Genomic DNA, 16,425 nt, shown 5'->3' on the forward strand with positions numbered 1-16,425 from the left:
CTGTCGAGCCCACTGCGGCGTTCAGTCTCGAAATCGGTGAATCGATCGTGAATGAGGCGCCGCCACTCGGGCCGTTGCGTAGGAAAGTATAGTACTTAATTACTTAAGCAAGTTGTGAGACTTGTGAGTATTCAATTCAACTTACCTTAAGAGTTACATCCAATAGTTGGGTGGTTCTACGTGCCGGTTCTATCTCAGTCTCCGCGTAAAAATCCCGCCAAACTGCATCGGTCACATTTACATTCCCACTTGCGATCTTTCACAGCCTCGCTCCGCTAGCGCTCCCAGGAGGGCAGTTCATCATTCCTGGATAACACATGTTAATCTAAGCCCGCAACGTGTACGCGATTTAAATATTAAACTAGAAAATGTATTGCACTGACTGAACTATTTGATCGCATGTGTATCTGAGGTGCGATATTGCTAAGGCATACTTGGGTACACTTTTGAAAGTAGCAGACTGCTAAAAAATTATAACCTTTTTTGCTCTGCTGAAGTTAGCAAATCTATAGGTACAATTAAAGATGATGAAAGGTGTAGCAGCTGCTTACATCCTAGAGCAATCTTATGTATGTATATCCGGAAAGTTCCCAAAATTGCGAAATATCCATATATTTCGGGAAATTCTCATACTTTCCCGAAACTTCTGAGGACTTTTCAACTGTTTCTCAACTTACACATGCCCCGTATTGTACCGATTTTTGCTGCTTTTATATGCGTTTAGTGTCTTTAAAAATTGCTTTTCATGATACTGTTCCTTTAGTGTTGCGCATTTTAAAATGTTTAATCTCGACCTGCCTTAAATAACTGTAATTTAAATATAAAAAAAAGAAATGATTTTTATTCGTGACGATCACAAAACATGTAGGACATGTACAGATTTGGTGATCATTAATTATATTCATGATTTTTGGTGTTTGAATACAATTTGAAGTAATAATTAATAATAATTACAAGGTGGTACTTTTGTAATTTTAGACCTTATTTTTTTAGTGTTTAGTATTTTTTTTTGGTGAAAGAAATTTCTTTATTTAGGGTACTAAAGTATCTTTTGGTGGTCATTATATTTAGTGGCAATATTAAGTGTTCATCATGGAATGGACACAACTCAGCATAATGCTAGTTGCCGGCTGGTCTTCCGTAGGACCCATTCGGTGATGCCACGACAGATAACACAAAAAGATACACAAAAGGAATAGTTAAGAAAAAAAAAAACAAAAAAAATATACAGAGAAATCATATTTCATTAAATTTAAAACTTTGATTGTCAACCATACTAAATACAGTTTAAAAGAAATATAAGCTGTAATATTTAAACTGATTTTCCCCAATTTCAGATTCATACAAATTGTGGTTAAAACTAGCTTTCGTCATCAATATTCGTGTATAGATGTGGTGCATAATTATTTTCACGGAAACGTACGTACGTGTCTTACTATTTCAGTCAGCCGATACAAAAAGTACTGAGGTTGACAAATATGAATGTTTCCGAGAAAATACGATGGAGAACAATTATGCACTAAATCTGTACCACTGTCAACATATTTAATAATTCATTCGTGACCCTTATCACGAAGACTTAAGGTATAAAAGGAGTCGTGCTACCGTTCCAACATAAAGAAATGTGTCAATGTCGTTGTTTACCGACAGTGACAAATCGCCACGCAACTTATTTCGGCTTGACCTCACGTCATGTGGACTTTTTTCCAAGTCTCCGGTGAATTTCTATAGTAGGCATTGGCACATATTAAATCTTGTTTAACCTTTTATTTCCCAAACAGGACTTCTTCGTCCGGGGTATATTAGTCGAGAAGGGATAACTGTCAGTGTTGCGAGTGTCAGTAATATGGACCATTTTTGAAAATTAAAAATGTACTGGGAGCTTTGTCTATATAATATAGTATATGCCATTGCTGTACATTACATACAGGAAAGGTTTCCCTTAAGTTGTTTACTTATACAATCAACGATATAAGCTTATCTTTATTTGCATTTATATAGTTTTTTTCATCCTGCGCTGTTTTACATTTTAGATGGAAGAATTTAAAACAGGATAGAGTTCCTAGTTATGATAATTAACTAGCATATCTTCACTGCTTGTAATTAGCACTTTTCGTTTTATGATGTCAGAAAAGAATTGTGTGGCCACGACGTACAAAGGTTAACTGGAAGAGATCCATTTAACCCTTTATCGCAAACAATGCCATATTTTACTCTATAGACAGCTGTTAAACTTCAAATTTAAACAAATATTTTTATTACATGCAGTAACGGGTTATATAGTTCGCCTTTGTACTTAATGACGAATGTTATTTTTCCTCTTTTGTTTTTATTTTTGTACAATAAAGTGTTTTACTACTACTAATACTACCTACATACATATGAAATATATAAAAAGGATGGTGGATAATACGTGTTATTAATTTTAAAATTTAAACCAGCCTCGTAAAGGGGCCGGACATAGGCCGGACGATATCAGCCTGTATATAGGCCTGTCAGTTAGAACAAAAATTTGACAGTTCCGAACAACTGACAGGCCGATATCGTCCGGCGGACTGATAGTCAGTGGGCCCCTAGAACAAAAATTTGACAGTTCTGAACAACTGACAGTCCGATATCGTCCGGCTTACTGGTAAACGAGGTAATTTTTGTGTTTTTGAACTTTCTTTAATTTCTATAGGTAATAGTTTAAAACTAGATTTGAATTTGTAGTTACAGTCAAGTGTAAAAATATGGGTGCATATAACTTACTCAAAAATATGTCCCACAATTCGTAATTCGCTGACAAGAGCTATGGGACATATCTTTTTGTATGATGTGTGCACCCATATTTTTACATCACTTGACTGTACGAGTACGCGGTGACTTACCTATAGTGTCTTATTGTTTTGATTATTGTTAATTAAATTATTGTAATTGGGGTCCCAGCGCGCACAAGTTGTTTGCAGAAATCGCGAAGCGTCTGGTTGACTTAACTGGTGACCGAAGAGCTGGCGGCTTCCTCGCACAACGTATCAGCATTGCGTTACAGCGAGGAAATGCCGCCAGCATCCTTGGTACAATGCCTCAAGGGCCTATTTTAGATTTAAGCTAGTTATTAATTTCGTTTACGTAGTACCACTGTATATATCTTGTATAGTTTTCTCCTTTATTAAAATAAATAAATAAAAAATAAAAATAAAAACAAAAAATTACAAATTCCCGTGTTACCACAAAACTGGTCCTCTCAGCAATTGCTTGGTAACCGAGTGGAACACAGTTCTGCTGGCAACGGGCGGCGATAGAGCGCCGTGCCGGTGCCAAATTGCCCTGTACGCGTATCATCTGGATTACGTCTCGTCCATGTTGGCTGCATTTTATAAATATTTTGTTTTATATAAAAAAATATTGTGCCAGCCGAAAAACTGCTCATAGAAGGCCTTTCTTAAAATTTACAATAACAGGTGCACGTCTCACCACGTAACAGCCGTAACGGTTATACTCGTGTTCATTGGAAATTAGTATTTAGTATTAGTTTAAACGAATTTTAGTCATCATTGTAAGTAAATTTCTTCTAGAACCTTTTCTTTCTGCTATACAGTGTGGAAAGAATGAATGGGCCCTGGAGGGAAAGTACCTCAAAACCATAGCTCATTTTGCTTAAAGGAAACATTCTTGTATTTTTGAAAATAAACAAAACTGCATTCAAAGATTTTTCATTTTTTTTTCGAATATTGCTTGTCTAGAAATATTCTTGAATACTAAATACTCGATTTTATGGATATTTTGTCCGACAGACGAGTGTAAGGCCTAATGTTTCTTGGAGAAATGTGATCATTAACATTAACTGTATCGAATAGTAAAATAAAATAGCGTAAATTTTTTATTTTTAGTCTGTTCTATTCTCAGGTGAAACATGCTAATTTCGAAAAATCTTTGAATGCAGTTTTGTTCCTTTGTAAAAATAAAAGAATGTTTTCTTTGAGCAAAATGAGCTGACTTAAGATTTTAAGGCACTCCCTCCAGGATCCATTCATTCTTTCCACACTGTGTGCAGCACAGCCGAGGTTTTAGACTCATGGTTTTTGACAACCACACACATAATTATGAAATGTTAAGCGAGCCGTGGCAAAAGCCGGGACGCTAGCAAGAGTAAAAGGACTTTATTTTACTTACTTACACACGGATATCTAATAAAATCCTACATATACATACCTCAACGAGAAGGAGGCATATTCTGATAGTAATAACAGGTAATGAATCTGATCGAGAATTGTTATTAATCTATCAGTGTCAGCGTCATTACATTTGACACTGAAATATCATACCCATAATCAAATTCATAACCTGTTATTAGAATCAGAATACGCCTCAAGCTCTTCAGAATATAGAAGTCAGGAATTCGCTTTGACTCTGTGAACTCCGCACGTTGCTCTTCCTGCGCCAAGTCGCACATAATCGTGCCTTTATACCGCACTTGCTTTACAAATAAAATGCTGAGTACCCGGTAAAGGTACCGTGAACTAGTGTTGTGAACTTGGAGGATATAACCAACGGAGACGCCTTGTCTGTAATAATTACATTGTAATTTGCTGTACAAAAGAGTCTTCCAATTTTTGCGGGGGAGGGGAACGTCAGATGTATACGTAACGTCAAAATAGCCATGTTAGATAGACGTCAGTCCATACACTGTGTATGACCATTGGCCGACTATTTTCGACAGAGGGGAACGCCTGTTAATGGCTACTCCGGTTGGTTATATCTTCTAAGGTTGTAAAGATTCCTTGAGACTCGAATTTACGAGTATTTCCTAAAAAGTTGAAAGTATCATATGTTAAGTACCGTTTGGATTCAGACTACACCAGCATAGTTGCTGCAGTATTGCAGCGCGACATTATTGCTGGCTGTATTGCTGCCGCAGATGTCAAAAATTCGGACAGCAACATCGATGACATTTATGGCAGCAATGCAGTTGGCAGTAATATCAGCAATAATTCGCCTCAAGGTCAAAGTATTGCCCGTATTGGATTTACACACTGCATAAAATTTGTCAATTTTAATAAAACACACGAATCATAACTCATTCATCATTCGCTTGCCCTTGTCCCATTCACTTGGGGTCGGCGCAGCATGTCTTTTTCTTCCATACATCTCTGTCACCCGTCATCTCATCATTCACTTGCGTTAGTTTCATATCATCTTTCACACAGTCCATCCACCTTTTCCTCGGTTTTCCTCTCCTCGTACTTCCCTCCACATTCATTCTTAATACCTTTCTCGTCACATGACTTTCATCCCTCCGCATCACATGCCCGTACACGAATCATAACTAAAAAGATTTAGAAAACTTTTAAGCGCTGGCAAAAATAGTCAAGTGTATCGATTTTAAACTCGTAAGACTCGAATTCTGCCATCACTAGTAGGTACCTGTACTAGTACGCACCCTCTTTTGTGTGAAATTCCTTAGAATTTACATGAATGTACGTAGTTTTCCGGAAACATTGGTCGGATTTTCGGCACTTATGCTTCTCATCCGGACTAATTGTTTCTACTTAAAAAGTTTCCACGTTCTGCTTGAGTTTGTTGACTTACCGATGTGAAATGGGGATATTAAATCACATTTACAATCGGGTCTATCGCGAATTTATTTTGTTACCTTTATTTATATATATGATTATAGATATATATGTGATTTAATGTGTGTTCAAAACGCGAAAGTTTTAAATGTGAAATGGGGATGTTTTAAATAGCAACACTTTTATTTTTGCTAAGAGTAGAAACTTGACTGATAAGAATTTCTCATTTGCATTTCATTATAAGTCACTTGACTCTGAAGTAGGTACTTACCTATTTGCAAAGTACGTATACGTAAACAGACTCGTTTATATTCTAATTTTAGTTGGTCCTTCAAATTTTGCATCGTTAGCTAAAATATTTAGTATTGGTGTCTTTAGTATAGGTGTAATGGCATAGGTACTCAAATGAAAGTTATTTATTTATTTTCCTTTAAACTTTAACGAATTTCATTTCGATCGGATCTTAATGTGCAACTTTTTTAACTATCAGTAAGGTAGGTTTTGCGCTGGAAGCGCTGGTGGCCTAGCGGTAAGAGCGTGCGACTTTCAATCCGGAGGTCGCGGGTTCAAACCCCGGCTCGTACCAATGAGTTTTTCGGAACTTATGTACGAAATATCATTTGATATTTACCAGTCGCTTTTCGGTGAAGGAAAACATCGTGAGGAAACCGGACTGATCCTAACAAAGCCTAGTTCCCCCTCTGGGTTGAAAGGTCAGATGGCAGTCGCTTTCGTAAAAACTAGTGCCTACGTCAATTCTTAGGATTAGTTGTCAAGCGGACAATGCCGGGATAACGCGAGGAAGAAGAAGAGTAAGGTAGGTTTTGGGGTACCTTCAAAAGCAAAAATAATTTAAAATGGCAAATATCTACTAATCTAGAAGCGCTTTCTACTGTAACAATAAGCAAGATGCCTTGGTAAGCGTTGATAAAGTATGAAATGCTTCTGGTTTTATATAGATGTCCCATTTTCAAAATTATCCTGCTTGAAAGCTTACCCCAATTAATGTATCTTATCTAAAGCATATTTATCAACATTATTATGATACCTCCAGTTACAAGCATCCATACGCTACTTAGTTCCACTACCATCACCAGAGCCTGGAATTCTCGTAGCATTTTTGAGCTGTCATTAGGGACTTCTCGTTTATCGACTTCCGATTATACATATGTATATCGATAATTACAGAATACAATATGTAAAATATTATGATTACGAGTGAAAGTAAACAACATGCAGTCTTATCGCGAATGAGCGATCTCTACGAAATAACCTTTGGATACCAACTTTTAGGAAATTATAAATAGAAATTACAATAATAATATTTTATTGTTTCTTATAAATTATAAGACTGCATGTTATTTACTTCTACTCGTAATCATATTTTACATATTGTATTTTGTATTTATTGATATACATATGTATAATCGGAAGTCAATAAACGAGAAGTCCCTGTGACAGCTCAAAAACGCTACGAGAATTCCGGGCTCTGATCATCACTTAAAAAAACCTACAATACATTTCGCCAACACATTCCCTAGACCTATGGATGGTATAGAAATGATCGCAATCTCTTATGGCAGAATTGATGTAAAAGTGACCGCGTTAAGCTTTAAATAATAGTTCCTAATCTCTCCGGTGGCGCTAGTTAGGCTCTAGGACATGAGTGATGAACCATATAAGGCAAAAAATAACCCGACCAAATTACGTAGGTTGTTTTTGGTAGTATTTCGGTGTATGGTGGCGCCGCCTTATTACTGTTTTTTGATGGACACTTTTCATACATAGAGATTTGGCTCCTTTATACAGTCTCCATGCAATTGAACCTGACAATTGACAGCGTCTACCCAAAGGCATAGACATAGTATAGTAGTTATAGACATGAAACCGAGCGACCAGGGGTAAGAGAAAGACATATTCATGTATTGACAGGTTAATGTATGACAGCATAATCCTTTTTCTCTTTCACTCTTATAAATTTCGGTATTTCGCTATCGCCTCCTACCTATGCTGCCATAACCCGACCATGAAAAAAAACCCGGTCGGTGATAAGGACAAAGCATGGCACTATTTTCTCTTTCCTCTTATAGGAATCGCAATAAGACTATCTTTCTCTATCAAAGAGTGTCAGGCCCTTGACCCAAACGGGCATGTATCGTTGCAAATATTTCTCCCGCCGTGTTTTGCGTCACTTCCGGTCCCGTCCCACCGGAAACGGAACCAGCGATAAATCATCGGCCATTGTCGCGTGCCCAATTGACATTGATTTTTCTGTTTTGTGTGATTGTTATGTATTGTATTAGGGTAGAATTTATGGCTTAATCAGGGATATAAATTGGGGATTTGGTGCTGTTTGTCAAACTGATGAATGTTTATTATAATGCGTGTTTTTTTCGTATAAAATATATGTGTATTTTGTCTAGCTTCTGACCATAAAACTATCTCGTTTATTATTCTTATTTATCTTGTTTTGTTTGTTTAAGGAATTAATCGTATTTTATTGTTTGTTCAGCCTAATTTACAGAATTGCTTCTTTATTTCACCTTTGATTACGAAAACCATAATTATATTATACCTGTTAACACACACACACACATGAAATCTGCTCCACCAGTCCACCATTCATAACACCCGTGACAGCCATTGGAAAACGATAGTTGATTCATCAATTAATAGATATGTACATGTTATTCACCATTCATAAGTGCTTGTTGCATAATGTATATTTGAACTTTGAACTTCATATTTAGTATAATACGCATAATAGGGCGCCCCGTGCCGCACCAACACCGGCGCGCGCGCCTCTCCGCATCCGCAGGCTTCTTACTACGTATAACCAACACTTTACCCACTCAATACTCGCGGCTAATTTTAGATAGGCCTCTTATCTTAGATTCCTTTAAAAACCCTTAATTGAAATTCAAGTTTAGTTAATAGTCTATTTATTGCTGCTTTTTGTTAGGAAAGGAATGTCGAATAAAACAATACTGTTAATTATTGTAAAAATTGTGATATATATATTCTTTGTTAAACTATGAATATTTAACTGTACAAAATACAAGTAGATATCTAATTTACACTTTCAATATAATTAACAAAATAATATTTATAAAACACTACCTATTCAATGGCGGGCGAGGAGCGATCGTTCGTGAGTGCCTTCCTTAACTTCACGGTCGCAAATTGTTGAGGCCTGCACAAAAAGTTTACCTTACTAATTACTCTAAATGTATGGTAAAATCTCTTTAATTTGGTTATATAAAAATAAACAAGGTATAACACATATATTAATTTATATACTAATATGGCCTTAAGTTATTTTCAGAATATCGATGTTTTATAAGGCGATACACAAAGAATACAAGGTGTTTACCAACTAAAAAATTAAGCCAACGTAAATTTTAAGAGCGATAAAAACAAAAACATAACAAAACCTTTAGATCTATTTGTAGACGCTAGTTTCGCGACCCCATAAGTCATACCATGGGCCGAAAGTATGGCCATCTTCGGGTAGCTCGCTTCCTTCTACGGATCTCTTGAGCAATTTGGTCCGAGGCAGCAGCTGCGGCCGTTGTTGCTTCAAAGCCTCGTTGAACTTTTGGTCATCGGACTCGCTGTATGGTCCCTCGGTACGCCTGTCGGTCAACCTCCTGGCCTCTAGCCTCGCTTCTTCTTGTCTAATTTTCGTCTTTTCTGCTTTCTTTGAATCTGTTTCGTAATCGTATCGTGAAACGCGTCTCTCTTGATCACTGAAGTAGGATATGTTTGACTCGTAATATCTATCTGTGCGTCCGTTGTACTGCAGTGAACTATCGTCGTAGCTTCTCTGCCCCCTGTTTTTGTTTCTCGGATCCCGATTGTCTCTTGGATTTGTGAAGTCCTTCCGTACGGCACGTCTGTCTAATGAATAATCTATCCTCGGCTCCCTGCTTTCATAAGATCGCATATCTTTCTTCGTAGTTCTAATTTCAGCTTGTGGGTATTCCTTTTTGTTGTGATGTCCATTATCGAAAGTCTGGGGTTGTCTATTTTTTTCCTCTTTACTGGAACGTTTTTTGTTATATTTAAGTGTTCCTTCGTCACGTCCGTTGTACGAATTTTCATTTCTTATGTCATTATTATTGCGTTCTGTGGGAATGCCATAACGATCAGTAAGTGGTTCATCGTTGTCTTTGTACTTCAACGTCTCCGAAGATGCAGAAAATGTCTTAACATCTTTTGAATTGTCTTTGAAAGTTTTAAATTCCATTGTTTTAGGAGGAGAGTGTTCGTGTGATGATCGTTTGGCTTTATCAGAAGACATCGTTGCACGCACATGTGGTTTTATAGGGGTAACTTCAATTTCTTCAAATTCAGGCATATATGCGTTCTCTTTTCTTTTCTTGATGTCATCTTCCATAACTTGCGCTTGTCTGCGTTTATCAAGTTCTTGTTGTTTTCTAGACGTCATATGATCATCTACTATGATGCAATCATACGGATCAGTACTAGATGCCACCGAATTAACATCAGAACCGCTGTCATTGTCGTATCTTTGCAGTATTTCACGTCGTTTAACAGTCTTCATTACAAAACCTTCTCCATTTTCATCGTTATAGAAACTGTTCTCGAAATTAGTTTTGATAGTACTGGTGTTTGTTAAATCAGAATGTCGGGACTCATTACGAGGTACTATTTCTTCCAATTTTTCTTCAGCGATTACTTTTTCTGATGACGTCTTTTTATTCAAGGCTTGATTTTGGTGGTATATTTCGCTCTTTCTGATTCTTTCAACCCGTTCCTCATTTTCTATTGAGCCCAAACTTTTTGCTTGACGAATACCATTGGTAACTTTAACATCTTTTCTATCAATTGTTTCTTTCGGTCGCGACTGTCCATTTTCAATTGGGGGTGTCTTTTCTGGAGTCATTTGGTTCCTTGTCTCTGGAACCTCCGGAGCAGGTCTCAGATCTTTCTTGATTTTAACAAAAAGTTTTTTCTTATATTCTGGTACAGTATCAACTATGTCGCGATGCTGCCAAAGTGACATCCCCTCCATTATCTCTTCGCTTGTCGTTCGACCAAATTTCCAAAATGACTTGGTCCGTTTTACTTTCTGTGAATCTTTATCCATTTCCAGCATGTTCCGTAGCATTAGTTGCTGGTCATCCGTCAAGTAGCCATTTACATTGTTTGGTTTGGGTCCTCGTTTCAAGCTTTGGGTTTTGAGCAGGTAAGCTTTATGATCGTTTGAATGCTGAGCAGATTTACTACGGGGCAGAAAATAAAAGGGAATGAAATTAAACAAGCGCTACTTTAATAAAAATTTAGCAACGGAACAGGGTAAGCAAAATTCTAAATACTTTAAAATGATGTTTATTTCACATACCTGATGGGTACACGCAAGCGTTGAGCCTCCTCATCGCTATAATCAACGTCAGGCTGAGGCGGCGGCTCGTTGGAGAATCCGGAGTCGTTAGAGCTATGCAGTGAAACGTTGCCCACCGCTCCGACGGCAGACACGGCTGTTTTTGCTGGGCCAGCTTTGTTTTGAGACATCTGTGAAATAATATAACAAAGGACTTTTAAAGTTCAATGCTTTTACATGCATTTAATTAGTATCATCAGTTAATGCTTTGATTTTGTTTTTTTTAGACTTGCAACTTGTAATCTGTTTGTTCCAATTGGTGGTGCATTGGTTTTGAATTACCGGAGAACGGAAGGGCAGCTTTAGCGGATCAAAAGTCCTCGTCCCGAGGACGTGCGTTGTTAAGCTAGCAGCGGAAGACGAGTTCTTAATAGCGCTGGTGGCTACAGCAGCTGTGGACGAGTTATTTGTTTCGAATTACCTGAGAACGTAAAGGTAGCGTTTGCGGACCGAAAGTCCTAGTCTCAATAACAGCATGCGTCGTGAAGCTAGCGGCTGATGTCGAGTTCTTAATAGCGCTGGTAGCTACAGCAGCGGGCGTGGACGAGTGGAACGTGGCGCTGGCTGACGAGCTTAGCGCGCTGGGCGATGGAGCCGGTAAGGTGGGCGGCAGGCCGGGAGAACCGTTGCCGAGGCGACCCTGGTTATGGAAGCAGAAATATGGGTTAAGTTGACTTGAGTGATAAGGGAATTCACAGAAAAGTGTGACTCGATCTAGCGAACGCGCTACGAATTCTAATTTATCTGTCGCGTCCATTATGCAATTCTTATTTCCATAAACATTTCATGATCATTCACGAGTTCACAATAAATATCGCTGAACAATGATTATTTTACCGTTGTTTATTATCGGCTGTTTCGACTGATTCAGCTCTGATTGGCTATATTAATGAATTAGTGAATCGTGACGAAGAAAGTGCCTAAAAAATCTTCGGAGAATGTGAACCTTTAAACCATGCCTTGTCTTCTTAACATGCATCTATATAGTCTTTTTACCTACACCTACAACTAGTGTGATGAAAAAAAGCATGCTCGCTTTTAAAAGTGGTAAATACCTTGTTAACATGATGAGCGGTGACGGTGTCTCCAAACATGCGTGTCGGAGGGTGCTGGTGCGTGCTCGGCGTCGTGTGTGAGACTGGGGCCGGTGGTGGCGCCTCGCTCGGGGTCTGAGCGCAACCCCAGCGGGCCGGAGAGCTGTTAAAGAGAAGTCAGTGATATGTTATATATCTTCCCAACATTCACAGCGTCACTTAGGGAGCCTGGGGCACTGATCCTTGTTCCAATTCGGCACAGGCACTCTCGCAAGCTTTCGTAAAAACCTTCCAACTCAGAGGGGAAACTGGGCCTCATTGGGATAGGTCCGCTATCCTCATAATTATTATTTTACTTTGTAGCTTTATGAACTGCTTTCGACACAGTTTCACATTGAATGTCTACTGTAGGTATCAAAAGTAGGTATTTGTCAAACAAAATAAAAAAGTTAAAATAAAAAAAAAACTAAATTAAAAACGGAGCCCGTGTGTCCACCCAATTTGCAATATATCTATTATTTTCCTTATCAAGCCCCAGGGATGAAGCTATCTAAAAAAGCACATTTTTTGAGCATCCTTCATGAGATACTTCATAAATTGGAGGTCGCTGGTGGTGGCTATTTAACTCCGATCGCTAAATACAAGTACATAGAAAAAAAAAACATTTTGTAAGAAGGTGACTTACCTAACATCATTATCAGGTATCGGCTCAGTATACGCTAGCGGGAACCAGCCTGCATGATGAGTGCGCATGTTTTCCCCATACTGCCAGCCCTTAGTCCGCTCGCCCAGCAAGGCCAGCACATCTCCCTGCTGGAAGCTGAGCTGGTTGTCACCGGCCGCCGCGTAGGCGTATAGAGCTCGCGCTAGTGGTGGTTCCCTAGTCGTGCAGGGTGGTGGCGCTAATGATGATGGACGCGTTGCTGGACGGGAGTCGACGTCTGTAATAATAAAATTCTGGATAATATTTGTCCTGGTACCTTTTAACCTGATCAGCCCTAAGGAAGCGATATCGGGGAAGTTAAAATCTCAAGGTCGTTTTTGGTTAGCAAATCCCTGGAACTTAAGTCACTCAAAATGCGACGTGGTAATTAAGAACTGACCTTGACTAAGTTTACTGACTAAGTCGGTGAAATATTGCGTCTATGTATATTGTCGCTGTACATTATTTTTTAAAATAAAATGTAAGGAATCGAATGGTACCACAATTTTTTTCCTATTTGGAAGTTAAAAAAAATGCATTTTTGAGGTCTTGTATTTTTCTATTATTCCCATACCTATATTTTTTAAATTTCCAAATTATTGTTGTACATTGCTCATTTTCTATCTATTTAACTAGATTTAGTTATAAAATTCAACATGTGTCAAAAACCCTATTTGGAGTTGTCGAAATAGAAAACCCGATGCAATGAAACGGATGAACTGATTTAGATAAAACTTCTTTGATCACCGCTAGAAATGTCGCTTTGGAATAAAAACCACATACAAATAGGTCTATACGTTCGAGAGCTACGGTGCTACAGGACACACACATATAGCGGTCAAATTTATAACACTCCTATTTTTGCATTTATTTTTTATTTTATAGTTGAAAAACCATCATGCTCTAACCTTGTTCATCAGTGTGTAAGCTCGCTTGCAGATTGAAGTCGGATTTAGCCCTCGACAGACCCTGGGCCGGCGAGCCCAGGTCCCCGATAGACCTCACGTCGAGACACGACGCGTCGACGGACCTGGTCTTCCTCAGAGCAGACCCGACGGAAGCGCGGTCATCGTCATCTCCTGCGCGGGGACTGGCGTATACTTCCTCATCAGCCCAAAATGAGACTTGCTGTTGACGAAATAAAGTTCATTTTACAACGACAAGGAAAGGCTTGTCTTCGTTATGAGCCCGGGCTCAATATCAAAATCTTCTAATCTTCATTCCGGAATGAGACTTGCTGTTAAAGAAATAAGTCTCATTTTATAAAACGATTTTAGTTAAAGAGTATATAGAGCTGTTAAAAGAATAATAAGGCATTAATTTAAAACACAATAACGTTCCCGAACGCATTGGAAAACAATGTTATTAAAATTTTATGCTCTTATGCCCACGCTTTGCCCATCTAAAGAATATTGGTTTTAAAGAAAGAATGGGAATATGAATGCGTTCTGCAGATTATATAGGTCGTACGAGTTTCGAATGGGCTATTCGAGGAATAATAGCGCCATAAAACAATTTTATATTAATGTAGACAGGTTTTACGTTTTGTCGTCGTCATACCCATTTAGAAAGAGTCATCTGAAAAACATGTCTATCAATATTTTGGCAGATATTTATTTATATTCATTTATATTCACAAGAACGGTTTACACCAATTACACTTGCTACTATGCTAATTATTTTGCTACTATGCTAATTAATTGCTACATTAGCATTAGTAGTAGTAGTAAAACTCTTTATTGTACAAAAAGAAACATAAAACAAGAGAAAAACGCATCATTGGTACAAAGGCAAACTTATCCCTATCAGGGGAGAATTGGGACAACGGTATACATCAAAGCTGTACTAAACGGCATAAAAGAAAATATTTAGTTTCCTAAAAGACAGGTAAACCTATAACCTACAGTATATAGCATGGGCATGGGGCATGAGCATTATATTTGTTTAAGTAGATGGATTTGTACAGACGTTAATGTGATGGGCGCTTACATATCTAAATTGTATGGATAATTCATGAGGTTCAACGCAAAAATAGAACGAAAATCTTCTACCAGTTAGATCCATTTTTAAACTTATTTACTTACTTAATGGCGCAGTGACCCAAAATGAGTCTTGGCCTCCGACACGAGTACACGCCAGTCGTCTCGATCCTGTGTCATCTCCCGCTAGTTATCGGCATGGAGATCGCACAAGTCTACTCTAATAACATCGCCCCGGCGATACCTGGGACGTCCGATCGGCCTCCGCCCCACGGGGCGTCTCAAGTATGCCCTTTTGACACCGCGATCTTCCTCCATTCTCAAAACGTGGACGAACCAGCGAAGACTTATTTAATTTTCTTAAATATCTACCACCAGGTACTTACCTTCATTCGGCTCACACACATGGCTTCCACATTAGGCCTTAGATACCGAGTCCGAGACATCTCAAGGCAATCCAAGCTTGTGTTGTATGCAGCAGTGCCTAAAAATGATCACTGTTGTTCCATAATTATTTTACGCTCATTCTGCTCACGGGCATAGTTTCCATATTAGGCGGAAGGTACTCCCTGGTCCGAGACACCTCAAGCCACTCGTCCAAGCCTGTTGTAAGCGGCAGCGCCTAAGGAGTGGTAAGCCAGCCAGTGCTTTGCGAGGGAACACTGTCGCTCCAAAACACCTCAATATCATCCACACGGTACTCACCCTCATCCTGCTCACGAACATGGCCTCAACATTAGGCGGCAGGTATTCCCTGGTCCGAGACACCTCAAGCCACTCATCCAAGCCTGTGTTGTATGCAGCAGCGCCTGAGGAGTGGTAAGCCAGCCAGTGCTTCGCCAGGGAGCACTGTCGCTCCAAAACGAAGCCGTAGCGGCGGCGCTCTTGGGTCATTGCCTGAAAAATATTATCATTCAGAAATCATGTCTCCATTAAAAGCCGTAACAGACGGACATACCGGACCAAGGCCTTGGTACGGTCAGTATATCTCTTTCTCGCTCTCACTTATAGATGCGTCCTTAACTGACGTACGATGGACCACCTCGAACGAACGGGCCTCGGACTGGACCAAGGTTGCGGTCCGATACACCCGTCTATTACAGTTTAATACGTTTAATAGGTCTCGTTTAAGATTTTTTTTATAATGATTCTACCAAAAAGGCAACTCAATTGGATCAAGAATTTTAATCGTCTTTTCAGCGTAGTCCCAGTTTTACAAAAGGCTTCACCAAGATCCTATAGATATCTGATTTCTTATTGCTGTAGGCCGAGCACATGATTGACGCGACAGTATCTCGCCGCGAGATAAGGTGACAGTCCATTTCTGACCGCAGCTGCGCGACTGCACCGACACTACTGCAGCGGCCTGAACGCGTCGGTGTTATTGTCAATTTCCATAGTAAAATGAATGACGATATCGACTGCACGTAATATGGTGATTTTAACGTTTTCCCGACCGCAGCTGCACTACTGCTCCGACACGTCGGTGTTATTGTCAATTTCCATAGTAAAATGAATGACAAGACCGACCGCACGTAGCATGGCCATTTTTGCGTATTTGGTGTATTATTGCAACTGCGGCTGCAGACCGCACGTCAAATCTGTCACCTGCACTGAAATGTCTTTGGTCACAGATATTAGTAGTTCTAAGCAAAGAGGATATAACCACTACGTTCTAAGGAGCTTATTACACCCACGGACAAAGAATCCCGATGGTACAGTCGCCATATATCGCAGATATATCGGG

At 39.1% G+C, this 16,425-nt stretch overlaps 2 protein-coding genes across 3 annotated transcripts in view; one reads left to right on the forward strand and one right to left on the reverse strand.

Annotated features, from left to right (window-relative positions):
- LOC134744096 (evolutionarily conserved signaling intermediate in Toll pathway, mitochondrial) overlaps positions 1–16,425 on the forward strand; it is a 502,842-nt gene that overhangs the window by 182,980 nt on the left and 303,437 nt on the right. The gene's annotated exons all lie outside the window — the stretch shown is intronic.
- Positions 8,546–16,425, reverse strand: part of LOC134744082 (brain-specific angiogenesis inhibitor 1-associated protein 2) — a 95,503-nt gene continuing 87,623 nt past the window's right edge. The window contains exons 9-16 of one of the 2 annotated variants that reach the window (XM_063677753.1): positions 15,384–15,575; positions 13,608–13,827; positions 12,682–12,937; positions 12,018–12,159; positions 11,384–11,602; positions 10,924–11,093; positions 8,990–10,804; positions 8,546–8,748 (exon numbers count right to left, since the gene is read on the reverse strand). In XM_063677753.1, coding sequence (XP_063533823.1) covers positions 8,998–10,804; positions 10,924–11,093; positions 11,384–11,602; positions 12,018–12,159; positions 12,682–12,937; positions 13,608–13,827; positions 15,384–15,575 — 3,006 coding nt within the window. In that variant the 3' untranslated portion in view covers positions 8,546–8,748; positions 8,990–8,997. The remainder of the gene's footprint in view (positions 8,749–8,989; positions 10,805–10,923; positions 11,094–11,383; positions 11,603–12,017; positions 12,160–12,681; positions 12,938–13,607; positions 13,828–15,383; positions 15,576–16,425) is intronic. The other variant, XM_063677754.1, reaches the window with a different exon arrangement.

This window comes from Cydia strobilella, chromosome 9 (assembly GCF_947568885.1).
Source record: "Cydia strobilella chromosome 9, ilCydStro3.1, whole genome shotgun sequence".
Classification (NCBI taxonomy): domain Eukaryota; kingdom Metazoa; phylum Arthropoda; class Insecta; order Lepidoptera; family Tortricidae; genus Cydia; species Cydia strobilella.